The following is a 27,801-nucleotide window of genomic DNA, read 5'->3' as shown; positions in this document are numbered from 1 at the left end:
GACTGTGGTCCTCAAGTGGTTAAAGAGGACCTAAACTCTTCCACAGGAGAGAAAGAAAACCCAGATAAACGCACTCTGTATTTAGAGATCACAGCCGGTCTAATTCATTTTAATGGACAGCGCTTTGACGACAAGCGCCTTGGCGGGCGGTAAACGTCTGTGTGAATCAGCCCTTAGTGGCACATGATGTCATCTAGTAATCAAGATCTTGGAGAGACTGAAACAGTGCTCTTGGCCCAGGAAGGAAGACAACCCAAGGGCCCAGAAAAGGAGAGAGGTACTGTACATCGGGCAAAATGAAAGAATACAAGATGGGGACTCTAGCACTCAGAAAGGCAAGATTGCAGCCCTATTGCACTGAAAGATGAGCTAAAGTCCAGAAGGAGGATTCTAGCATATGAGTCTGCGCTATCAAGGTGATCGGTGATGAGCTCCAGGCAGAGATTGATGGCGTCAGAAGACTGGTTTGCTCTATATGAGAACTGTACAGGAGGGCAAAATATAAAGCGCTTAAGGGACAACATGGCTTAAATGTCTCCACTTTTCTAATGAAACTAGCCTTATTTTTGATCTGCTCTACAGATCTGCTATGTAAAGGGATTTTTAGGGCTTATTCACATTGACAGTGAGACAGAATGTCCCTAAACTGCCAGCATGGGCCAGTTTACACAGATGAGCTTTAAGACAGATTGGGAAGAACTGTTCTAGCAGGCTTGTCCTGTTCTGCCCCTGGCACCCAGCAGGGAGAATAATGGGTGGGCTCCTGCTTTCTGCTCACATGCTTATCAAATCCTTGTATTGCCCTCACTGACACCTTCTTGAGAACCACCCAAATGTACTGTGCATACAGGTCAAGTAGGGTACCATCCAGGACCCACTGTGCTCCAACAACAAACAATCCCATTTAAAGAAACTCTGTAACAATTTTTTCAGCCTTAGTTCTTCTATCCTATAAGTTCCTATGCCTGTTCTAATCTGCTCTGGCTTACTGCAGTCTTTCCTAACTGCACTGTCTCTGTAATAAATCAATGTATCTTTCCTCTGTCCTGTTTGTCGGGCTAAAGCTTGATTGTGTGGAATGTGCAGGGCTGCTTGTGATTGGTAGAAGCGATACACACCCTCTGCAGGCCCCCTGCATACTCTGAATGACTCATACACTATGCTTAGCTGAGCCTATTAGAAGCTGGTTACTTTGTTTGTAAACACTGCCTAAAACTGTTAATTACAAGCCAGGATTGCAGCAGAGAGTGGCAGAAACAGCACAGAGGGGCACAGGAGAAAATAATGAATAGAATGGTATGCTTTTTATTGTAAGAATATTAGAGTACAGATTCTCTTTAAGAGACACGGAATAACCTAGATTGTGATTAATAACTAAGATAATGGTCCCCCATTCTTTTATTAACCCCCTCCCCCCCAAAAGGGGGACTTTCATGCACAAGCAAAAGGTAGTTATTTAGATACATATAAATCACACATCTTTTTTCGGTACAAAGTACATTTAAAATGATATATTCCTTAATTATTAAAAATGTCTCTTCATATTACATTATACGTGTGTCACATATTTGCACAGTTTTGGTTATACATTTAGGTCCATCAATTTCCATTACCTGACACATGTTTCACGGGCTACCAGCCTCTTCCTTAGAGGCTCAACATGGATGTTTCTAAGGAGGTTTCAGCCATAATATAAATTCCAATATAATCACATAATCAAATTGTTATATTGTACAGTTTTCCAGAAGTATGCTTATAAATAAAGACCACTGATTAAAAAATGACAAGTCCGTATCATACAAAGCACTTGTTCAGAAATAAAACCATGTGATAAATCTAACCGTGATGGGTATTGTGGTGGCTCACAGTGCTCGACTGCCCAATAATGGCATCCAACGGAAATGGAGTGTGTTCTCCACAGTCCAGCAACAATCTTTTCAGTCGTTCACTCAAACACTAAACTCCTAGCACATATTGAAACTTGCTGCTTGGAAATTACATGAGCTAGTAACCTGATGCTAATCACAACTAAATACTTTATTAATACATCCAAATGTCACAGTGTACTCATTCTGTTGAGATTTAGATAAAAGTATAAGAGGGCAGGGATTCAGTGACCACAATGGTCTCAATTCAAAAAGGCTTTGCGGTAAAAAAAAATCTGGGAAGGAAAATACAGCATTCGGTATTTTAGACCTTTGTGTGCTAATTCATAAAGATTTTCACAGCTGCCTTTGAAGTTCGGTAAACTACTGAAGCCCATTCAGCGGTACAGCAGAAGTGTGGCGATAACTTGTTACAAGCTGTAATTATGGCTCCCTGCACAGACTCGCAGAGACTCCGGCTCTCTGCACAGACTCGCAGAGACTCCGGCTCCCTGCACAGACTCACAGAGACTCCGGCTCTCTGCACAGACTCACAGAGACTCCGGCTCCCTGCACAGAAGGAGACTTTGCATTGTTAAGACCTCACCAGAGGTGTCGGTAATTATCGTCTGACTTACCGTTTGTTGAAGGCTTTATGAATTGACATTTTCTGACAATTTACTGACATGTGTTGGAGGAAATTACAGCCAAGTCGGTAATTTACCTCACTGCTCGGTAATTTCAGTTTTTCATGCAGTAACAGCCTTTATGATTTGACACTTTGCTAAGTGCTCGGGAAAGTCTGCCGTTTTCAGCATTACCGTATGCAGTAATGCTTTATGAATTGAGGCTAATGGTTAAAAAACAACGTATACAAAATACCATGCAAGGCCTGGCTACACCTAGCTCTGCAAGTTGCAAGACCATGTCCTCTTCCAGTAGGAAAGATTTGAACTACATCTCATCCCAGAAGGCACTGCTGGCAGAACACAAACTCTACGATGGATTGGGGGGGGGGGGGGGGGGGAGTGGTGGTTTGGAGGGAGCGCGAGTGCCCAACCTATGTGTACATGATATTGGGTTCTACACAAATTAAGCGTGTGTGTGCATGTGTGCGTGTGTGTGTGTGTGTGTGTGTTGGGAAGGGGTGATAGGAGGAGATTGCAGTGACTGCAACGGCATGGTAGCTGTTTACTACCCTTTTAGCAATTCTTGCTATAACCTGGTATGATAAGCAAGGATTGCAATCTTTTCACGTAGGCTCTCAATTGCTCATCAGTTTTTGCAAGTCAGGATACAGTGTTCTGTAGATGCAAATAATCCAGAGCTATCCAAATTATAGCAGCTTGGAAATGGACCAATGCAGCAGCCGTTCATTTACAGAATGCATAATTTTGCATACAACTTCAATTATTTGCATCTCATTGACCATCTCTACTGTCCTTTGTAGCCACCATTCTGAAATGTTTATGCATTGCATTGTAAGAAAGTTAACTTCATCATTTTTTCTATAACCTACATTTTGTAAAATAAATAAGTCAGTATGAACATTCGAAAAGATTTGTAAAATGCAATTTAATTCTGAGTACCAACCTTGCTTTTCTTACCTATGTCTAAAATTCGGGTGTGGAGAGCAGATCTAAAGAGAAATGGCTCATCCTTACAGGACCGGATCACAGCACCAACAAATTCTGAATTGGTTGCCAAAATACAGGCATTCTCCTCATTCAGGTTAACTCCAGCCATAGAGGTGACATCATTGATGTCATCTTCTTCCCTAGAGTACAAAGTAAATTACAACTCATTCAAGTTTGAAAATTCTGAATTAAAAGACATAAATACATATGGATATAACTTAAAACTGTAACGGTCTATGTGTTCGCACCAATAAAGCTCGTACTGGAAGTCCCACTGTGGTAGATCAAGAATCATGCAGCATCAGAACTTAATTTTTCACATAAAAAGGCTTAGGCTGGATTCAAAATGATCAGTTGCATAACGCACACATTATGAGTGTAAACGGCAATGGAGACTGGACAGAGTAATTCAAAGCCAGCATGCAGTGAGTTATAACAGCGCGATCAGTTACAATGCAGTACTTTGAACAGGCCTGTAGAATCCCTAGAGTTGTTTGGGCAGTGACCTGGCATGCAGAAATTATTCTGGAACACAACTGATCACTGTGAACTAGCCCTTAATCATATCAGGTACAAGACATGTCACAAAAAGCACAGATGAACTGGCCTTAGCTTGTTGCTTGAAAGGAAAGCTATGGCAAAGTCGGACAAGATAATAAAGGATAGAGATGTTACTTCACCAGAGACCATGATAGTTCGAGCCATGGTCTTCCAAGTAGTAACATATGGCTGTGAAAGTTGGACTATAAGGTCATGTGCAGAAAAATTGATGCTTTTGAACTGTGGGTGTGGAGAAAGCTACTTTGAGTCACCTGCACTGTTAAAACAACTTATCAGTCAAAGTGGCTCAGAGCTGAAGTAAAGAAAACGTTTTATACATACCTGGGGCTTCCTTCAGCCCCATACGCTTGGACCGCTGACGGAATTGCGGGAACCTGGTACCAAAGCTGCGAGCAGAGGAGGACGGTGGTGTGGGAGCAATCAAAGCATGTGGGGCTGGAGGAAGCCCCAGGTATGTATAAAGCATTTTCTTTACTTCAGCTCTGAGTCCCTTTAAATAAGGTCAGAGTGTTCACTAGAAGGGATGATATTACTATTAAAACTCAAATACGTTGGCCAAATAATGAGAAGACCAGATTGTTTGGAGAAATCCTTGATACTTAGTAAAATTGAAGGCAAAAGAAGAAAAGGACAGCAGAGGCGAAGATGGATAGACAGCATATGTAAAGCTATGAGCATGTCTAAGCAACAGCTGAAAGAAGTAGTGCTTGATAGAGACATCTGGCGTGCAGAAGTACATACAGTATGGTCATAAAGAGTCAGAGAAAGGAATATATAAGGAGAGGTGACTGACAACTCTAAAATAATGCTCTACGTGGTCATAAGTAATAAGAGCTTAAAGGAGCACTAAATCCAAAACGGTAGAAGGCAAATTTAAAAAGTAGTCATGTTAACTGGTGTAAATTAAAAGTACTGCCACTGGAAATTAACTTTTCAAACTGAAAAAAATCCTTTGTGTAGCTGCACAGTTATTCATACAGACTTAGCACTTCTAGAGCTTATTTCCTGTTAGCAGAAATATCTTAAAGCTACTTCCTGTGAACTACAAAGTCCCACCTTCTATTGTAGACCATTGATTTCTATGGTAATCCTGTGATTCTCAGTAACATAATCAGGCATCTTTTTCTTCTCCTTTGTATGTCACACCTGGCTGTCCTACCCAGCAGTAGTTTGCATAGTGTTTTACTTCTATACACGGTTTACATTTGCTTGTTGCCATGATTGCTTTTAGAATTTGCCTTTGAGTTTAGTTGGGCTTTGACTTAAACTTTTAAATGTTCATGCAAGTCATAAATGTTTGCATCTTAATGACCATTTCTAATGGCTGGTGATCAGTCACTCCCAGGGCAGTTTCTAGGCTAAATTGCACCCTGGGCAAGGGTGTAAAAATTGCCCCCAGTATAGGTTAGCCAGGCAGGTGCCTCCAGTATAGGTAGCCAGTATAGTTGCCCCAGTATACATTAGCAAGGCAGGTACCTCCAGTATAAGTAGCCAGGCATACATGCAGCGGAGAGCTGGCATAGCACAGTAACAACTCACCTTCTGGGATCCCCGCAGCCTGTCTTCTTCCTCTCCCAGGTATTAGTTGTGTTGGTAACAGTTTCCCCTGTGATGACATGCGGTAACGTCATCACAGGGGGCGCTGTTACCAAAGCGACGGATGCCTGGGAGAGGAAGAAGAAAGAGGCTGAGGTGGATCCCAGAAGGCGAGTTAACCTCTATGCCCGCTCTCCCCCACTGCTGCCCCCCGGCGCTCTGAGCAGTCACTTGGTCCGCCCGCCTCTAGAAACATGGCTGGTCACTCCCTTCAAATTAAAAGAGCTGTGGATTGATAATTTTGGTAATGTATGGTTCTTGCAATCAAGCACTGATCATCAGCAAACAAAATATGATCGTACTTCAGAAAAAATATGCCGCTATAAAAGTTCTGACGCCATTTTAAAAAGTGGAGAATGACATGTGCCAACTGACAACAGAATCACTACATTTTTGTAACAGGCCCCAAAATGAACATAAATTTGATTGCAAAAACAGGAAAATAAGTAAGATATAAAAAGTACAATTTCATTTGCTTTGTTATCTGTGGCTGCTCCAGGAAACAATCAAAGAATGATACTACAAATGCGTATCCTTCAGCTAAGGGACTCTACGAGCGCGATATATGTGCGCATTAATATGTCAGTTTCTATATCTGAAGAACTCTCTTTATGTAAATTAAAAAGTATCCAAACTTGACAGTGGGGAAGGAAATAAAGCACATTTCTTGCTGAGCACTACCGGCTACAAAATGTCAGAATTGGTTAAGACACGCGCGGAACATGCTGTAGTTTTATTTTCAGCACACAAGCCCGCAAGGAATATCTAAGAGTGCTAATCGATTTCCATAAGGTTTTTTCTTTTGCACGGATAGCCACCTTTCTTCTGAATGATCAATGCTGCAGGATTTGTTTCAGTCACGGCAGAAACAGCCAGATCTTTGCTCTTGGCACTGGAGTCGTGCAACAGATCTACTGTGTTAAGATCTTGACTGTGCAGCTGGGAACCCTACTAGGCCAAATACATTTAGAAACTTGGGTCTATTTGCCAACAGCTGTTAGTGGGACTTATTCTCCCCGAAACAACTCTGGAGAAGCTTTTCTGCCAAAACATACATATTATCTGCTAGATCATGTTTCATCAGACTGGGGCATCGTTCGCGCAGCTTCAGTTATCAGTATATTTAGCTCAACACCATTAGTTATTAAATTCTGACTCGTGTCTGTTAAAAGGTTTCTGGCAGATGGTTAAACTACTGTTGTATTTTGCTTTATGGTAACAACGCATTGCTAACAGGATGACTTTGTAAGATAACGCAATATGCGGTATCCCACAGAAACCAGATTTCACCGCTTCCCTCCTCTGGCTTCAGTCATGTGAATGCTGATTGGTCCCAGGGTTACTAGTAGCTCATACTCCGCACACCCTTATTAAATAAGAATGAGATTCCATTCACTATGGACATAATATGCTTAGAGCCATCAACACCCTTGATAGCCATTCCCGATTTATCGGGCAAAGCAGAATGTTCTAGCAGTTAATTTAGAAGATACATATGTGAGTCTCAAAGGGACAGAAGTGGTTAGGAACGGTTCTAATGGTACAAGTGGTACTAAGTATTCTGCTGTCCACTTATACATCAGTAGAAGCATATACAATTAGGCCTCACTGCACCAGTATAGGGTCCGATAATGGGTTCAAGTATTTCTTCATGATACGTAATGGTAGTCAAGATGCCATTGTCTAGGCTATAGAGGTTTGTATGTAGAAGCTTTCCAGAGGCGCCAATAGAATAAAAGTCACTTAAACGAGCTTAAAACCGATGGGGCAGTGGTGGGCCTATCCCATCCATGCAGACAAAGCAAACAAAGGAAGGACTGTGGCATCAACAGTCAAACAACAATTTACTTATACTCCACAGTAAAAATAGGCAACGCGTTTCACGGGCTCAATCCCGCTTCATCAGGCCAATCAAAAAGGAGCATACCGCTTAACAGCGTTGCCTATTTTTACTGTGGAGTATAAATAAATTGTTGTTTGACTGTTTATGCCACAGTCCTTCCTTTGTTTGCTTTGTCTGCATGGATGGGATAGGCCCACCACTGCCCCATCGGTTTTAAGCTCGTTTAAGTGACTTTTATTCTATTGGCGCCTCTGGAAAGCTTCTACATATTGCTAAGTCCACCCTTGGTGGAGGGTTGTACCCATCTTCTTCCCATCTACAGAGAGCGACTTTTAATCCTGAGTGGGGTCAGGTTAATCTCCCCACCTGCCTTCACAGTGGTTGCCTAATGGTAACCCTGGTTTGTGAGTATTAAATTGTTATATTACTCATTAATGATCATCTATACAATATCACACTATTGGGCTCTTGGTGTCCCCGCTCCCTCTATAGAGGTTTGTGCTTCCGACCATGGATATGCCTCCCAAGACCATCACTTAAGCCTGGTACACACATCCAATCTTGATTGGAAAATTACTGGCCAATTTTACCACCTCTATATAGTATGAGGGCCAACAGATTTTAAATACTATAAACATGTTACTTAGGTAAACTTTCATAAGCCATGGAAATGGTAAGATTTGAGAGTCCCAAATGGACATGTGTACCAGGCTTTACTCACCGCCACACTGGTCCTGATGAATAATGTTAAATGCAGCATAATCTTCTGCACAGCTTCTCCAGACCATTTCATGTCTGTCACATGTGCTCATGGTGAACTTGCTATTCCCAAAAGAACTTGGCCATAAACATGGCTGACGTGCCAATTCTATGGCAAATGCCCATCAAGCTTGACGGTGCCAGGCAGTGGGCACAGGGTCCACTAAAGGATGTTGGTCCCTCAGGCCACACAACATTTGTATCACATTGTTTTTTCAGAGACATCCCCACCAGTGGCCTGCTAGAGAACATTTTGTAAGGCTCTTGCAGTGTTCATCCTGTTTCTCCTTGCCAAATGGAGCAAATACACATCCTGTTAAGTTAAGGACCTTCTACATCCCTGTCCAGCTCTCCTAGGGTGTGCCATCCTGGAGGGTTTGGATTACCTTTTCAATGTCTATAGTGTCCAGATATAGCCTCATGTTACCAATAGTGACACAGACTGTAGCCAAATGCAAAACTAGGGGGGGGAAAAAAAAAGTCAAAAAAAGGATGGAAAAAATGTCTGTGGCCTCCATCTGTTAAACCATTCCTGTTTTGTTGGCAGTCTTTTTTGCATTCAAAACATTTAATCCTAATTCAAACGCTAACTTTAAACAAACCCCACACTTCAGCACTGAACCTGTGGAAAGGTAAGGCCACTAACTTGCGCCACACGTGACTCCGTACTTCCAGCTTTCAAAGATGAAAGGAGGAAATATCGGAGTCCAGGGAAACGCGCCATGAAGTGCGAGTAAGTGAACTCCCTCTGACGCTGTCCGCAGGTTTAGTGCTGAAGTTTGGTGTTTGGTTGAATTCAGAACACTATTAATAATTTTAATGCCAACGCTAGTTGTCCTATTGTTGCCTTTTTTGGTGCATCTGTCAATTTTATTCATGCCAAAGCAGCTGAAACCGATAAAAAACCCCTCTGCTACTTAACTGACCAGATCAAAATTCCTATTTCAGTAATGGTTTAAGTGGACTTGGTAATTTTTCTATCTTTATGCCTATTAAATTGACACTGAGGCGAAAAAAAAAAAAAAAAACTTGTGATATAATGAATTGTATGTGTAGTACAGATAATTATTATATTATTATACTATGAAACAGAGCATAACTAATGGCCCTTTGAACTCCCCTGCAGTAAAAGCTTATCTGAAGCTGCTTGTCACGGTTTCTTTGTATAAGTGCTACAGAAAATAGGACCATCTAGAATCCAAGTTGGGTCGGAGAGCTCAGAGAAGCTCTTTTGCATAGATAACTGAAGTTTCTTAACCTGCACTGGAAACCATATCAAATTCTGTTCTTTACTACTAATGTTCTATTTCTTAGCTGTACTACACATACAAATCATTAGCTCATAAGTTTGTTTTCACTTCAGATTCCCTGAACAAGCATTTAGGAATCAGATGGACTCACTTTGATGAACATAGAATTCTGGCAAACAAAACAAGAAATACTATGCTGGAGGCAACATTTTTCCCAACTATTTTGAGATTCCCTGAGTTATCTGTCATATCTCCAGCTGAAGCTGTGCTGGTCACTCTGTCCTGCCTCCTTTAACAGATGGGACATAGCTTTCAAGTAATACAGGATACAGAATGCACAAAGCATCCCTAAGTCCTCCACATCCACAGAACAAAGTCTAACAAATTCTAGCTAGCAGTGTCTGCAAAATTAATAGTCCGTGGCAATTGCATCTGCACACAGGAAATAATTGCTCCATACGATTGTAGAATTTATAGCCTTAAAAAGAAGTGTCAGAAATCCCAAGAGCATATCTCTAGATCTGCACTTTCATAAGCATGTCAAGAAAACCAACATTAAGATCACAATCACATCGCTGTACTTTGGATGTGCCACTTCTCAGCTTGATGGTTAAAAGATGACTCTGGGGAGGTAACTGCTAAACTTTCAATAACTTCCATAGTACATTTCCAGAGAGGCAGAGTCCGTTATTTCCAAGTTATGATGTGCTGTGTGGTTTGTCAAGTAATGTACTTAGAGATGATGGAGCTAGTTGAGAAATGCCTGTACAGGAAGGTGCAATAGTCGGGTAATATTCATATTGAATGATAAAGTTTAATCGTTCTAATGCGCAACACCTGGTCAACCAGAAATGCTTCACAGCTGCAAAGAAGCCTCTAGGAGTCCAAGTAAGGGCCGGTTCAGGTGGATGGTTGCTGTTCTCCAAAAAAAAGTTTATTGAACAGAATTTTGCATTTTACAAGGCATATGTATACGTACATAAATCTTAAAAAAATACATGCATGGCTGTATTACAGGTATAGGGTGAATAATACATGAAGAAGTTGCAATTGTCTATTTGTAAGAGAGCAGTGGGAGATGATATTATTATTTAGTATTTATATAGCGCCGACATATTACGCAGCGCTGTACAGTGTATATATATATCTTGTCACTAACTGTCCCTCAAAGGAGCTCACAATCTAATCCCTACCATTGCCATATGTCTATATTATGTAGTGTAAGTACTGTAGTCTAGGGCCAATTTTAGGGGGGAGCCAATTAACTTATCCGTATGTTTTTGGGATGTGGGAGGAAACCGGAGTGTCCGGAGGAAACCCACGCAGACACGGAGAGAACATACAAACTCTTTGCAGATAGTGCCCTGGCTGGGATTCGAACCAGGGACCCAGCACTGCAAGGCGAGAGAGCTAACCACTACGCCCCTATAAACTTTATAGGGGATAACAAGTCAGGGCTTGCGAATAAAAGTCAACAAACATTATAGGGTAAACAGAGATTTAACTCATGTCCTTGATTACAAGTCTTCGCATTGAGAGTACATGCATTACCGATTCTTCCACCTGTCCCAAACCAGGTGACATTTCTTACTTGAACCTCTGTGCAAATACACAAGCTTTTTGTATGGAATAGCGTGGTTTACTCTTTTGACCCCGTTTTCAAAAGAAGGTGCTACTGGGGATAACCATCTGAGTGCCACTTCCTGTCTAGCCATGAAGAGGACTTCAGATAAAAAGGTTTTTAGCGAGTAATCGAGGGCCTCATCTTGTATTACACCAAGGAGACAGAGAATAGGGTCAGAGTTCAAGGGGCAGCCCATCTTATGTAGAAACTTAGTAATTTGGGCCCAGAAGGGCAGAATGGATGGGCTTTCCCATATCAAGTGGAAAAAAGTAGGTGAGGTGGCTTGGCATTTGGGTCATAGGTCAGATTGTTGTGGGTTGTATTCAGATTATTTGCTTGAGAATCAAGTAGGTTTGATGTAATATATAAATTTGCGAAGTGCGTTCACGGGTACAAGGAGAGACCTTTTTGGGAACAGAGAGTGCCTTATCCCAGTCATTGTCTTGAATGTCTAAACCACAAGCTTCCCATTTATTCCATGAGGGTGTAGTAAGATCCTCTGCGCCGTATTCTAGGAGTGTCTTATATATTTCACCAACCATGTGTCTGATGGGCCCATTTTTAATCATCTCTATAATAGGGGAGTTGTATATCTGAACTGGGGTTGTGCGGAATTGTTTCTGGAAAGCGTGCCTAATTTGCCAATATCTTAATTCTTGATTTAGGGGGATGGAATAGGCAGCTGCAATAGCGGAGAAAGGAAGGATCTGTCCTTTTGAGGCAATATGCCCAAGGAAAATCAATCCCTTGTTTATCTAAAAGGAGGGGGCAGGAACGGATCTAAATTCTAGCAGGTGAGGGTTGTTCCAAAGGGGAGTATGATAACCAGTGCCTTTGTCACTATATATTTTGTTAACACATTTCCATACTTGTGCGGCCTGTAACAGAATAGTATTGTGTTTTTTCTCGTTCGGAATAAAACACTAGAGTATCTAAAGCTGGGCTTTCAATTGTGGGATCAGATGGATAACCAACGTTTGTGGAGGGAGGGACCAGGAACTAGGCTGAGATGTGCTGTAGTTGTGCCACCATAATAATATTTCTGGAACACAGGGAAAGCAATACCACCTAAGTTGGTCGGGTTTTGTAGAAGTGAGTGTTTCAGCTTAGCCCTGCCTTTACCCCAGGGAAAGCTTAGAAGTGCTGACTTCAGTTTAATAAAAAAAGGTGCATGGAATATACAGTATATCGGGGAATGGTGAATGATGTATAAGATTTTGGGGAGGAGTATCATTTTAATTAGACTATTCCTGCCGATTATTGTTAGGGGTAGTTTTGCCCAGGCATTGCACCGTGAGTGTGCTAAAGAGAGTAGGGGATATATTTCCTGTATTAAGTATTGAGAGGGATCGACTTGTATTAGGACTCCAAGATATTTGAAGGCATTGACAATTTGTAGCGGAGGGGGATTATCAACTGATGTAGTGGACGGGGGGTGTAAAGGGAGAAGAACTGACTTGGATCGGTTTACTTGCAGTCCGGAATAGAAGCCGGATTCTTCTATAATTTCAAGGGCACGAGACAGGGATGGGCCAGAATCTGCAAGATATAAGATCGTGTCGTCTGCTTAGAGACTGATTTTATCTTCAGATGATTTCGTTTTAAATCCTATAATTTCAGGTGAGCTACGAACACGGCAGGCCAGGGGTTCTGCAACTAAGGCATATAGCAATGGAGACAGTGGGCATCCCTGTCTCGTGCCCCTGCCCAAAGGAAAGGAGGGAGAAATCCATGAGTTGGTACTAACCCTGCCCGTAGGCTGAGAGTAGAATATGCGAACCCATCTTTGAAAATTTTCTCCTATGCCGAACCTGGAAAGGACCGCTTATAAAAAGCGCCATTCGACCGTATCAAAGGCCGTAGCCATGTCAAGTGATGCAATAGCACGGGATCCACAGTTTAAATGAGGGGCCTGAATATTAGTAAATAACCTCCTGATATTTATTGCCGTTCTCCTTGTTTAACGCTGGGATAGAATGTACCTTGCATTGAGATGAATGGTCTTGGAACTGCATGGGAGAGGGGGGGGGGGCACTAGACACTATGGAACTATATGGAAGGGAGGGAGCCACTAGACACCAGAGAGGGGGCCATTAGACAACAGGGGCTTTATAGAGGTACATCAGAACCTGCAACAGTACAGCAACAACAGGGAAATGGCAGGAAGCAGCAAATAGCAGCAGCCTAAGGGGTAGCTGAAGGGGGTTGATCAAGGAAGGGAAGGTAAAGTAAGTTCAGGAGTTTGTCAGTGGAGAGGGAGAATGAATTCCTGTGCCTCAAGGTCCTAGTGAAAATGTCCCAGAACCTCCAACCTAATGGGAGCCAGATGAAGAAACACTTTACTGGGAGTGATGGATCTTTAGCTATCCCTGTTGCTCTAGTACCTAATCTGGAGTTGTAATTGAGGTCAAGTAAGGGAAGAAGTTTCTCAATCTTCTCCACTAATCTGATTTCCTTTTGGAGTTTGTATCGGTCACTGGTGGGGGAGGCAGCATACCAGTCCAGAATAGGTGAACAGAAGACAGATTCAATGGCGGCAGAGTAGAGGCACCTCAGAAGCTTCTGAGCCATACCAAACATCTTTACTTGACAAAGGAATAATAGCCGTTGCTGGGCTTTCTTTTAGGAAGAGGTGGTGTTAACCTTCCAACTCAGATCTTTGATGATTGTTGTGCCCAGGAGACGAGCACTGGGTACTTTGACTACTACATTGCAGCTGATGTAGATCAGAGGGGTTGGAGGAATGTTTCCTGAAGTCGATTGGCTGTGATATTCAGATGTCTTAACACGTGTGTTGGAACAATAAAAAGTGCACAGTTCCTGGAGCAAGTCTGTGTGCAGACCGTTTGATTTTGTGGTTATTACTGCTACAAAGATCCAGCACCCATCTCAATTGTGCGATTCTCTTAATTAAACATCCCTTCCAGACATCCCTTCATGATGCCGACGTATGGGGGTGGGGGGGGGGGGGGGTAAATCGGGGACCACCATACACATGCTAGATTGTCGGCAGTGGCAGCTCCCAATCCCAGCTAGACAAGTCCTTGATCCCGGGATTAGTGGATAGCCTAGTCCAAACGCTGGCCAACCCTATTGCTGTTCAATCACATTTCTCACACACACAAAAAAAAAACTATTGATTTTTCTGTACAACCAATTGCTTTAATCAAATTGTACGTGGCCGCCTTATGCCTGGCTTCAGATTAGATCAGGAGTGGGTCCACAACACAATCCCATTTTCTCACCAATTCCAATACACTTGTTGCAACAAACATGTGGTAGACAGCCACTTCCATCTGGAGTCTGGAAAAGTCGCGCAGGAGAGGAATTTGCTTTCCATGACTGCAACGGATATGTCACAACAGGTCTGAACGAACCCTATGCTTAGCATAGAATCCATCATGTCCATTGTGGTTTCATATTCAATACAGTTTCCATCTATGGTCACTTATAGACCGGCTCTAAAAAAAAGAATTACACAAAGTAGGCATGATCAATGAACTGCAAATCAAATTTGTATGCAAGATGAAATTCAAGCAATCAAATGTAGTTGCACTGATTTAGTTAGTTCTAATCTGCATATAAACTGCAACAATCAACGGCAAACTTATGGCATTTGCTTGCATTTCTCTATCTTGCCTCAGTAAGAGGAAGGAAGAACTGGTCTCAATGTACAAAGGAGGCACATTTATCGTGGAAGGGTTGTATGGAAAGTGGGGCAGTAGCCCAGAGCAACCAATCAGGATTTACTTGTTAAATGGGCAAGGTTTCTGACTGGTTGCTCTGGTCATCTGCTCAACTTTTGTTGCAGTTTTCTTTGTACCTGTTTTGATAAGTCTACCCAAGAAATCCTACAAGTAGGAAAGCTATTAAGAGTTGTAAACCGTGTAAAAATGAAGAGTAAAAATAGTCTGCAATTCTCAGCTTGGTGATTCCAGAACATAGTGTTTTGGCTGAGAGGTTAGTTAATTAAAGTGGACTCAAATTAAAAATGCAAGATTTAAGAAATAAAATCTATTTTCTAAATTATAATGATAAATAGCAGCCTTTTTTCAGCTGCATGATGACAAATCTAAAATATTTTACATTTATTGGAGAAACCCCTCCCTTCCTTTCAAATTGCCGGGACAGAATCTGGCAAACTGGTGGAGTAGATGGTGTCCAGCAAAGGAGAAATTGCTAATGGCTGCCACCTGTATAACCCTTATTATGAAAAGAGAAGGGTGAAAAGCATGCACTGAAATGCTCATAGGCTTGAAGGAGTGTTTATTTATCTTTGTATGTGTCAGAGTGGTGCAACAAAATATTTTGAATTAAAAAAATGTTTGGTTTGGGTCCGCCTTAACAGTTTATTCTGCTATAATCATGTGGAATACCTTGCAGTAAAAACGTATTCTTCATATTTTCAGGGTATATGTAAATAAAAAAAAAAAAAAAAAGTTTTCACTGTGGATTTTGCACTTGACTAAAATCACTCATCAGATAGGTTTATTAAACTTTTAGTTGCCTTCACTAGGGTCTGCTAGGACACAAGATGTTCTAAACTTTTACCACTCTATAAGAGACGCTCAATAAAAAACACTCCACATTTGCCATTAGTCTATTACTCAACGTACCAGTCTGTTCAAACCTACTGGCTGTGCTTTAGTAAAATAGCCACACCATTTTAATTGTGGCTATGCTGGCACCATCGCCCAATAATTATCGTAATTAGGTGGTGCTGATATTGACTGATTGAGGGAGCTTTAGCAGCAAAGGCAACGCTTATATCGGCAGTGATTGCGGCACAGGGGGTTGGTTAGGGTTAGGCATAAATAGAGGGACGGTTCAAGTGGCAATGGGGTCAGGTTAGGCGAGATAGGTGAGAATGGGGTGAAGTCAGTAAAATATCGGTATATTTTAGTGATATTTTACCAATGTAATTACAGAGCCCAAAAGTAGAACAGTAATTTCACAGGTATGCTATCGGCTATCCCAGGGGCCAAATTACTGTGGCACCCTTTTTCCATGTACACAGCTTAGTCAGCTGTCTCAGTCATCATTGGGCATGGGGTTCAATTTTAATTTTTTAGTCTGATAAAGAACAAATGAGGTCATCTACCAGTGGACACGAGATATCTCAGAGATAATGTCAAGGGAATCAGCGCCAACGTGAAAAATCACATCAAAAATGACATGTGATGCAGATAGATTGGCTGCAGAGCAAAGTCCAAAGAAAGTATTAATAGCAAGGAAGGATCTTAAGATTAGGGTTAGGCAAGGAACATGGGGGTATGTAAGTCGGTCATTTTAAGGAAAATAAATTTGCACAAAAAAATACTCACACTCCTATGAACTCTGCTCAGGCAGCAATTTCTCTACATGACCTATGGTGGTTATTGACACAATCTATATGTGCACGGGAGGCAGTGAACCCCGCACCTTCATTCTCTGATTAGTGGTTGGAGATTTGCATACGGACTTGAATGTTTTTTTTTAGGGGTTTTTATTTTTTTGTTTCTGCACTCCGCTTTTAATACTTGAAATGTATTTGAATAGAGCAATTTAATATTCTGCATAGCAGGTCATACTTACAGTCTTATTTGATAGGCCCTCACTTAAAGGACAACTGAAGTGAGAAGAATATGAGCCTGCCATATAGATTTCCTTAAAAAAAAAAAATACCAGTTGCCTGGCAGTCCTGCTGATCTATTTGGCTGCAGTAGTGTCTGAATCACACCAGAAACGAGCATTCAGCTAATCTTGTCAGATCTGACAATGTCAGAAACACCTGATCTGCTGCATGCTTGTTCTGGGTCTATAGCTAAAAGTATTAGAGGCAGAGGATCAGCAGAATAGCCGGGCTACTGGTATTGCTTAAAGGGAATCTGAGTTGAGAGGGATATGGAAGGTGACATTTTTATTTCCTTTAAAACAATGCACATTGCCTGGCTGTCCTGCTGATCATTTGCCTCTAATACTTTAAGCCATAGGCCCAGAACAAGCATGCACAGCAGATGTCTATATGACATGTTTAGTTGTATGCTTGTTTCAGCTGTGTGTTAGATCCTGCAGACCAGAAAGATCAACAGGACTGCCAGGCAACTGGTATTGTTTAAAAGCAAATAAATATGGCAGCCTCCATAGGTCTCACACCTCGGGATCCTTTTAAAGGGTAATAAATATGGCAGCCTCCCTATACCTCTAGCTTTAGTTGTCAACGTTTTTCACACACACATATGTACTCATGTATCTACACATCTATCCATACACACATGCATATGTATTCACTCATATACACATTTTCATTTGCAGTCTTTTTAACTGGGCTATTGAAAAAACAGAAAAATCTGTAATTGTACTTTATTGCATATTTGTGCCATAAAACATCTACGGATAGAGGATAACAGAACATATTCCCCAAACGTGGAGTCTGAATTTAAATGAGTCTAATAAGATGTAGGTATTATTGTCTTATTTTAATGTTCCAATGCTCCTAGCCCCTCAGGAACCTCTGTTAAATTAGGTACTACACCTAATTGAAGCCACCCTGATGGGGATATAAAAGTGAATGAGCTGCCCAGTCATGTGTTAGAAGAGAAAATGAGCATCTGGCACCCCCTAGTGTTCCAGAAAATCAAAGAACGCTGCTACTTATACATCAGATTGTATATTATTTCATTTCCTACGCTTTCATCTATTTATAAAGGGTACTCTGCAGTTATTTTCGCATTTAATCTTGTTGGCTGGCCTTTCTCAATAGCTTTGTGCATAACACATTTGTTTAAAAAGAAAGAAACCTGAACAAATATTTTTAAGGCTGCACATTCACCCAAACGCCACATTTCTCACATTGCTGTACACAGAACACTGCTAATACCAACATCAAAACAAAAGCTAAAGTTAGCCAAGAGAACACAAACAAAAATCTACTTGATAAAATAAACATTTTGTAGTAAAGGTGACAATGGCCAAAATATATTCAAATAGCTGCATTTCCAAAGTGAAAACAATTTAGTACATGATGTACTTTCTGACAAGCATGTTTGCTCCAGGCATAAGTGTTGTGTCACACAATGAGCAGAACTGGTGACATAGGACAACTGCACAGCGCTGAGTAATATGTCGGCACTACATAAATACTTAAATAAATAGGAATGTGTCTGAAACCTTAAAGGACAACTGAAGCCAGAAGTATATGGAGGCTTGCATATTTATTTCCTTATAAACAATACCAACTTCCTGGCAGCCCTGCTGATCTATTTGGCTAATGTAGTGCGTGAATTACATGAGAAACAAGCATGCAGCTACTCTGATCAGATCTGACAATGTTAGAAATATCTGATCTGCATATGCTTGTTCAGGGTCTATGGCTAAAAGTATTAAGAGGCAGAGGACCAGCATGGCTGCCAGTGTCTGCCAGCAGGGCTGCAACTGGTATTGCTTAATAGGAAACAAATATGGTAACTTCCAATAGCCCTCTAGCTACAGTAGTCCTTCAAGTAGATAATGTAATAAAAATGAGGCAAGTATAAGGCACAATCCATTTTGTATACAGAGGTTTAGGGAAAAACTAAGGTGAGGGGGAACATGCCATCCTTTAATAAACTTCCCATTGCAAGACGGTCCGAAGGAGGAAGTGCACAGTACTGAGTCTTGGAACGCGTCCCATTGGACACGTGAGAGGCTGTGATACGTGTCACATTCTCTATTTTCAGATGCGATAACCATGTGATCTATAATATGTGCAGTCATCAAGGCAGACGAAGATCCCACATTATTTGGCAAATGGGCACAAGGCATCCCTTTCTAAAGTGGCTGCAAATTGAAGATTTTAGAAGAATCTAAGCAACTATTTTTATTTTTTTGCAGATGGATTTGTTTGCCAATACCTACAAAAATAATGTGAATCTTCCTTCTACAATACAAACTTATTTGGATCTAACAAACTTCCAATCTGGCCCAGGCACCCAAATTCCCCTCAATTACCGATAATAACATGGTGCCTATGGGGCGGCCAAACTTCTGCAGCACCCAATATTTTTCATCGACAGCAGAGAAAGGTGGCTCAGTTATCGGTGTGTTTCTGGTGGGGTTGCTTAGGATTAGGCATTGGTGGGGAGGGGGGTGGTTAGGGTTAGGCATTGGTGAGGAGGGGGGTGGTTAGGGTTAGACGTTTGTGGGGAGGAGGGTGTTTAGGGTTAGGCATTGGTGGGGAGGGAAGTGGTTAGGATTAGGCATGGGTGGAGAGGGGGGTTCTTAGGATTAAGCATTGATGGGGAGGGGGGTTCTTAGGATTAAGCATTGGTGGGGAGGGGGGTGGTTAGGATTAGGCATTGGTGGGGAGGGGGGTGGTTAGGATTAGGCATTGGTAGGGAGGGGAGTGGTTAGGATTAGGCATTGGTGGGGAGGGGGGTGGTTAGTATTAGGCATTGGTGGGGGGGGGGGTTAGGATTAGGCATTGGTGGAGAGGGGTTCTGGTTAGGCATTGGTGGGGAGGGGGTGGTTAGGATTAGGCATTGGTGGGGTGGGGGGTGGGGAGGATTAGGCATTGGTGGGGAGGGGGGCGGTGAGGATTAGGCATTGGTGGGGAGGGGAGTGGTTAGGGTTAGGTATTGGTGGGGAGGGGAGTGGTTAGGATTAGGCATTGGTGGGGAGGGGAGTGGTTAGGATTAGGCATTGGTGGGGAGGGGAGTGGTTAGGATTAGGCATTGGTGGGGAGGGGGGTGGTTAGGATTAGGCATTGGTGGGGAGGGGGGTGGTGAGGATTAGGCATTGGTGGGGAGGGGGGTGGGGAGGATTAGGCATTGGTGGGGAGGGGGGTGGGGAGGATTAGGCATTGGTGGGGAGGGGGGTGGGGAGGATTAGGCATTGGTGGGGAGGGGGGTGGTGAGGATTAGGCTTTGGTGGGGAGGGGAGTGGTTAGGATTAGGCTTTGGTGGGGAGGGGGGTGGTTAGGATTAGGCATTGGTGGGGAAGGGGGGTGGTTAGGATTAGGCATTGGTGGGGAAGGGGGGTGGTTAGGATTAGGCATTGGTGGGAAAGGGGGTTGGTTAGGATTAGGCATTGGTGGGGAAGGGGGGTGGGGAGGATTAGGCATTGGTGGGGAGGGGGGTGGGGAGGATTAGGCATTGGTGGGGAGGGGGGTGGGGAGGATTAGGCATTGGTGGGGAGGGGGGTGGGGAGGATTAGGCTTTGGTGGGGAGGGGAGTGGTTAGGATTAGGCATTGGTGGGGAGGGGGGTGGTTAGGATTAGGCATTGGTGGGGAAGGGGGGTGGTTAGGATTAGGCATTGGTGGTAAAGGGGGGTGGTTAGGGTTAGGCATTGGTGGGGGGGGGGGGTTAGGATTAGGCATTGGTGGAGAGGGGTTCTGGTTAGGCATTGGTGGGGAGAGGGTGGTTAGGTATTGGTGGGGAAGGGGGTGGTTAGGCATTGGTGGGGAAGGGGGTGGTTAGGGTTAGGCATTGGTGGGGAGGTGGGGTCAGTTAAGGTTAGGCATCGGTCGAGTGAAGGCTTGCTTGAGAATAGAGTTATGTTTACAAATAGTAAATCGTCAGTAAAATTCATAGATACAGATATATTACGATCGCCATTACCGCTGCCCAGTAGTCAAATATCAGTAATCGTACCGATATTCTACTAGCAATTATTTCCAGCACCCAAATTTCCCCAGCGCCTACTTTGCATGTGCGCATACGGGGGTACACCTCTTTCGATATTTCTCTATTACAGTGCGCAGAACCGCAGTGTGTGGGATTGTATGTGATGACTATTGTAATTACTGCAGTTACTGCAACTAACTGGACTACCAGGGGCATAACTAGAAATCACTGCCCCCCCCCCCTCCCCACCCCTGCAAAACTTTGGATAGGGCCCCTCCCCCTGCACTAAATAGGGACTGTCTACAAATCTTTGGCAGATGCAGTCATTAGAACAATTGTGCAGAGAGCAGAAAGCTTTTCACTCCTTGCCCTGAGTTGTCAGTCTTTCAGGAAGGGGCCCCCTGTGTCTTCTGGGCTCCCCTGCAGCTGCATCCCTTGCAGGGTCTATTGTTACGCCCCTGTGGACTACTATGGTATTTCTAACTTTTGGAATGAGATATAATTCAAGGAAGCTGAGCAGCAAAAAATATTAACTACTTGAGAACACTTGTCTCAGGAAGTTTGCTGGCTTTGATCAAGAGACTACTGAAGTCAGGAATCAGACCTACTTTTGTTCTGGTTATACCAGAGTTATCAATGCCGTGTAATGTGCTAACTGTTGTACAGTTCATATTGTATGGTTATACACTGTAATCTATTTTACAGGACCACGGAAGGTGCTGGCACTATTTAAATCAATAATAATAATAGTACTAATAAAGTTGTGGCTATTGTAATTGCTGGGACCACCCAACCCTCTAAAAAAGTGAGGGAATCACAATCTTGAAACTTGAATGATTTTTGCAAATAAAGGAATCTGCCAAGTAGCAAAAGTAGTACCGGGGGTGCTTCTTTCATGAAGCAATCTGAATCACTTGCCTCAGGGCAGCAACAAGTAGAGAGCAGCAAGAGGCGACTCCCCTCCCCAAAGGTCCCCATACTCGCACTCCCCATCTACCCCTCCCTAGATGCATAGTTTCACTCACCTGCTTTCAGTATTCCAGTGATGAGATCTCCATCTGTCCGGAGTCCCGTATCCATGGCTACAGTGGTGCCTCATGTGACCTTTAATGTGCTGCCAGGTCACATGAGGCGCCGCTGTAGTCAGAGGGGAAGCAGGACTTTACATGTGGCTGTTGATCTCATCGCTAATCTGCTGAGAGCGGGTAAGTGATGCAGTGCCGATGCAGCACATACCCAGCATCCTGAGGATCAGAGCCAGGATGCTACGGGTCAGCAAGGAGGAAACCGAGGGTGGCAAGTGTAGTGCCTGCAATGCACAGCCTGCTATGTCTCACCTCTCTGGTCCAGCTTTGCACTCACACCGGGAAAGGGGGGGGGGGGTGGCAGGAAGCTTGAAGCATCCTCACAATGTATTGCTTCAGCCGGCAAAAAGTCTAGCACCAGTCCTGAGTAGCACCCGGCAATTTCTGGTAACCGTAATGAAGCCCTGGTCACCTAAATAGCCCAACGTGAACTTCCTCTGGTTGGACAAGGTCGATCCTGACTGCGCAGGCGCTAGCCAGGCTGCCGGCATCCTACAGCGCACACATGGCCGGGAGCGCACGCTGCATGTGTATGATGTTATTACGCCATATGCGTGACTTCATATGCATGCGCAGTGCACTCCCGGACATGAGCAAGCGCTGTAGGATGTGCTCCTGCACAGTGAAGGTTGACCAGGTGGAGTGGTAGGCATCAGTACAGGAAACAGTATATGCCTGCTCCCCCCGTTTCTCAAAAATATTTGACCTCTGGCATCCTTTGACCACATAAGAACCACAGGCTTACACCCCCCTAGTGACCAGGCTATTTCTTTTACAAATCAGCACACTGCAGCTTTAACAGTGTGCTGCACGGTGATACAACTTAGCAGACAAGTGAGTCTGCCCCCCTTTTCTGCCCACTGAGGGCTGGTGCACACCAGAGTGGTTCTGGAAAGTTTTAAAATGCTTGCAGGGGGAAAACCGCTTGGCTAATGAAAGTTAATGGGCTGATGCACACCAGAGCGGTTCGTTTTTTCCACAAACGCAAACTTGGGGGATGCAGCATTTTTTAGATTTCTGAGGCATTTCTGCCTCAATGTTAAAGTATAGGAAAGTGGAAAACAGCTCTGAGAAATGCTAGATCAGAGCGGTTTTCCAGGCGTTTTTGTTACAGAAGCTGTTCAGTAACAGCTTTACTGTAACAATATTTGTAATCTGCTACACAAAAATGCTCCAAAAAACGCTAGGCATGTTTAGAAAACCTCTCCAAACATGACTAGAATCGCTCTGAAATCTGCTTCAGGGCCCTTTTCCACCAGTGCGTTTGCGCTGGCTGAATCGCAAAGTCGCAAACCGCTAGCGATTTTACAATCGCTACGGTTTGCTTTTTAACATAGGAATCGCGGTAGGTCATTTCCACTACCGCGATTCGTTTTTTACAGCAACGCGAACGCGCGGCGGAGCGATATTTGCTGCGATTTTGCTATGCAGTGCATAGCATAGCAAAATCGCGGCCGCAAACGTCGGGAAATCGCCGGCTTTGCGATTCAGCAATCGCTAGCGTTCAGCGTGAACGCTAGCGATTGCAAGTGGAAAAGGGCCCTCAAAAACCTCTAGCGTTTTGCAGATCTGCTAGAGGTTTTTGGTGTGCACTGGCCCTAACAGAGCTTTCTGCTAGTGGGTTCTGATTACTGCTGCAGGTTTTTTTTTTTTTTTTTTTTTATTAATTTGTTTTATTTTATACTTTTTTTTTTCTTACAATAAATGAATTAATTTATTTTTATTAAAATTGTGTATTCTTTTTTCCCTATCCCCTCCCTCCCCCTGATGGCCAATCCGGGCGATCCTCTCTCATAGGCATCAGCCTATGAGAGGGGATTGCATTCGGAGCCGCTCCAGGGGACAGCCAAGTGACAGGGCTGTCCCCAGTACAGCGCTGCAGTAGATCGCAGCACTGTGCAAAGTAAATATCTTTTGTATACAGTCTGTTGACAGAGCTCTGCTCCTTCATTCACGCGGGGAAGCCGCTCTACGACCGCCAATCGGCGGTAGGCGGTCGCAGAGTGGTTAATTTTTAGACATCAAAGTGAGAGCTTCTGTCTTGGTACCTTGTCGGGAATATAGTACACATCACTGATAAGCATACTACAGAGATAAAAGTTTTCCTGGCAGAATACAACTTCTGAAGGCAGGGGAAGATAAAATACATGAACTATTGACCTTTTTTCTCTGGGATGCTTAATAGGCTGCCACTGAGCAGAGACAACAAAACATTCAAACTAATTTGTAAATGTTGAAATAGAAAATAAAACCATGGGATATGTATAAAAAAAAGGTCATTTTTTAGGAGTAGGAGGATAAATACAATTGTTTATCTCATCAGTTTATTTTCACCTCAGGTTCACTATAGTAAAAATTGTAAAATGTAAAATATCTGTGAACACATACAAACAAGAAGTACATTTCTCCCTGAGTAAAATGAACCGTAAATTACTTTTCTCCTATGTTGCTGTCACTTACACTAGATAGTAGAAATCTGACAGAACCAAAAGGTTTTCGACTAGCCAATCTCCTCATGGGGGATTCTCAAGGTTTTGTTTAGTTTCAAAAGCACTTGGTGAATGACAGGTGCTCTGTCAACTGCCAAAAAAAGTGCAGCAAGCAGGGAGGCTGGCCAGCATCTTTGTAGATGTCCTTTTTATGAAATGTCTTTATAAAGAATAAAAGCCTGTCTGAGAACCCCCCATTAAAAGATTGACTAGATCAAAACCTGTCGGCTCTGTCAGATTTGTACTACCTACTGTAAGTGACAGCAGCATAGGAGAAAAGTATTTTATGGCTCATTTTACTCTGGATGAAACATACTTCTTATTTGTATATTTTTCCATGTATTTTAAATTTTACAATCGTTCGTGAAAATGAGCTAAAATGTTCTATCCAGATTACCGTACATCTGTTTTGAGAAGGAATTTATTTAAAGCATGATTCTAAGCTTGTTGTGAAGATGAAGAACGTTTCATTCTTTTGAAGCCTCTCTAGCTGTAACGCTGTCACACAGCATCATACTTTGAAGCTTCATATGTTATTGGTCATTCGAGCCATTACTGTGTTGTAAACATTTCTTGTCTGACAGAAAACATTACGTGAATGTGTGATGCTTCTTTACCTCAAGGGATCCAATCACTTACAATACATACAAGTGTAAGCATTTTGTCTGACGTTTTAAACCGCTCCAAACTACAGAAAAAAATGGAACAGTATTTTCCTAACACTCATCAAACTGTAATGCTCAGCATACGGATACAACACTCTATACATTGTCTTTATGCCTTATGACGACCGAGTTGTGACACTCTGCTGCAGTGGCCGCACAGGCCTACATTCCACTTATTGAAGTGGAATGGTTTGCGAATGCCATGTCTCAATAGATTCTTCACTTCGCTTGGGACCTACAGTGCTGTCCATAATTATTCATACCCCTGGCAAATTTTGACTTAAAGTACAGTGACCAGATTTTTCTCGGTCCAACCTGAGACCGGGGGGGGGGGGGGCTACGGTGAATGGGAATGGTGTTTGCGGCGCACTGAAAAATGGGCGTGGCCATGACATTGTATGGGCGGAGCGTAACCGTAACCCCAAAGCCGCAAATATAGCCAACTATGACCATTAAATAATAAATGCAGCAACTGTTACCCCAGACACCAGAAAATAAACGCAATGTGGGCCACATTTCAGCAGAAAAACAATTTGGGCCTAATTTCAGCAAAAAACAAATGCAATTTGGGCCACATTTCAGCAAAAAACAAATGCAATTTGGGCCACATTTCAGCAAAAAACAAATATTTACTCACCTGACAGAAGTCTCCTCTCTTGGCCTCTGGCGCGCAGCTCCTTGGACGATCCTCCTCCAATCTCCCGCACTGACAGGCAGAACAGGGCTACGGGAAGATGGCGCTCGAAACCCTGTACTGCAGACACAAATAGTCTTCAGTACAGGGCTTCGGACGCCATCTTCCCGTAGCCCTGCTCTGCCTGCCGAACACTATGCAGGCTGCGGGCTATGAACTGGCACGGCATCTATTAGACGCCGCATGCCAGTTCATGCAATGGTACGGTGGCCAGAGTCCCGAGGCCGGGATGTCCCGCAGCTAAAAGCGGGACATTTCCCGGGACCTCATGCAGCCTGGGACATGGGACCCCGAATCCGGGACCTGTCCCGGGTAAAGCGGGACGTATGGTCAGTGTACTTAAAGTTACTTTTATTTAACCAAGTAAAGGGGTTTTTTTTTATGGGAAATGACATAGGTGCCTCCCAAAAGATAAGACTATGTACGAGAGGCATTATTGTGGAAAAAAAAATCTCAGCTTATATTTACCTTTAAAGTGAACCTCCAGACTAAAAATCTACTCAGCAGCACTGAAAAGGCTTGGCGTTTCTTTAACAGTTTCACAGCATCAGAACTTTGTTTTTCTTACCAAAGCCTAATTTTTAGCTGCATTTTTAGCTAAGCTCCGCCCCATCAAAGAAAACTGCCCAGACATTTTTCCCCTGATGCTGTGCAAAGCATGATGGGATTTCTGATGTTCTGGTTGCCTAGCAAATGGGAGGGGGGGGGATCAGGACCAGAGATGTGGCCGTCGAACATCTCTGAATCCATGGCGGTTTTACTACTTCCGGGTCCCTCTGTCCCGAAATAGTACGCCTGCGCTGCCCGGCGGAACGCGTCCTCGATCGCGCTCCTGTTGCCGGGCACTTTCTGCGCATGTGTGTGACGTTATGAACGACGTCACGCTCATGCACAGAGGGTGCCCGGCAACAGGAGCGCGATCGAGGTCGCGTTCCGCCGGGCAGCACAGGCGTACTACTCCGGGTCAGAGCGGCCCGGAAGTAGTAAAACCTACAGAGATGTTCGCCGGGCGAACAGTTCGCCACATCTCTAATCAGGACACAGGACAGTTGGTACTGTGTCTCATGCTTCCTGTCACCTCCTTTCAACCAAAAAGATGGCTGCCCTCATGAAATCAAAGATTTGCCTGTTCTTTTAAAGCAAGGTGGGCAAGAGATTATATTACCTATCTATTTTAATTAACATAACTAATGTAACTTGATGACAGTATGTTTGTTTAGGCTGAAGTTCCTCTTTAAGCAAAAAGTGTCCAGTCCAAAATTATTCCTACTCTTCTCAATAATCAATAGAGCCTTTATTGGCTATTACAGCAATAAAAAGCTTCCTGATAAACAGACCGTATGAACCTAGCCCTAAAATTGGGCTGGGACCAATAATGCATTATCATTTGAGGTTAGTCTTGTTTTAGGACACCGACATGTAACTCCAATTACCTATGTACAGTAAGAATTGTAACAAAAATAATGGCTAGCCCTTTACGCAGAGGGATAAACAAAGGAATGCAAAGAGACAATTTACAAATGAAGAGGGCTGCATTCAGATTCACAAACTTCAAGCAGGGACCACTACAAACTGCACTTACTTTACTATCAGTATAGGCAAACAGTAACAGGTTTTAACTTATACCGGTAACCATTTAGTATTTATATTGCACCAACATCTTCCGCAGCGCTGTACAGAGTATATTGTCTTGTCACTTAACTGTCCCTCAGAGGGACTCACCATCTAATCCCTACCATAGTCATATGTCAATGTACAGTATGTATTGTGTAGTGTGTGTATCAGTCTAGGGACAATTTAGGGGGAAGCCAATTAACATCTGTATGTTTTGGGATGTTTGAGGAAACCAAAATGCCCGGAGGAAACATGCAGAAACAGGGAGAAAATACAAACTCTGCAGATAGTGCTAACTGCAAGGCAAGAGTGCTAACAACTACGCTACTGTGCACTTGTGACATGTCAGCATATCAAAATCAGTAATACAGGTATACTGGATCAATGATAATTACACATGAACCACACTTCGCTATACTGTACATACACTAGGCACTTTGATATGTAAGATTACAAATACAAGAACATATTTCTAACAAGTCTTAAATGAAAGCCGCTGCACTGTGCACTACAGAAGGCAGTTACCATAATTGCAGT

At 43.1% G+C, this 27,801-nt stretch overlaps 1 protein-coding gene across 4 annotated transcripts in view; it reads right to left on the bottom strand.

The window, feature by feature from the left end:
* The window catches only part of TAF4B (TATA-box binding protein associated factor 4b), a 192,217-nt gene that overhangs the window by 121,289 nt on the left and 43,127 nt on the right, over positions 1 to 27,801 (bottom strand). For all 4 annotated transcript variants that reach the window (XM_068237294.1, XM_068237293.1, XM_068237292.1 and 1 more), the window contains exon 10: positions 3,473 to 3,642. In XM_068237294.1, the coding sequence (XP_068093395.1) occupies positions 3,473 to 3,642 (170 nt within the window). The remainder of the gene's footprint in view (positions 1 to 3,472; positions 3,643 to 27,801) is intronic.

Source organism: Hyperolius riggenbachi, chromosome 5, assembly GCF_040937935.1.
Source record: "Hyperolius riggenbachi isolate aHypRig1 chromosome 5, aHypRig1.pri, whole genome shotgun sequence".
NCBI lineage: Eukaryota > Metazoa > Chordata > Amphibia > Anura > Hyperoliidae > Hyperolius > Hyperolius riggenbachi.
The sequence above is the reverse complement of the archived record's forward strand: the minus strand, read 5'-3'. Positions and strand labels throughout refer to the sequence as shown.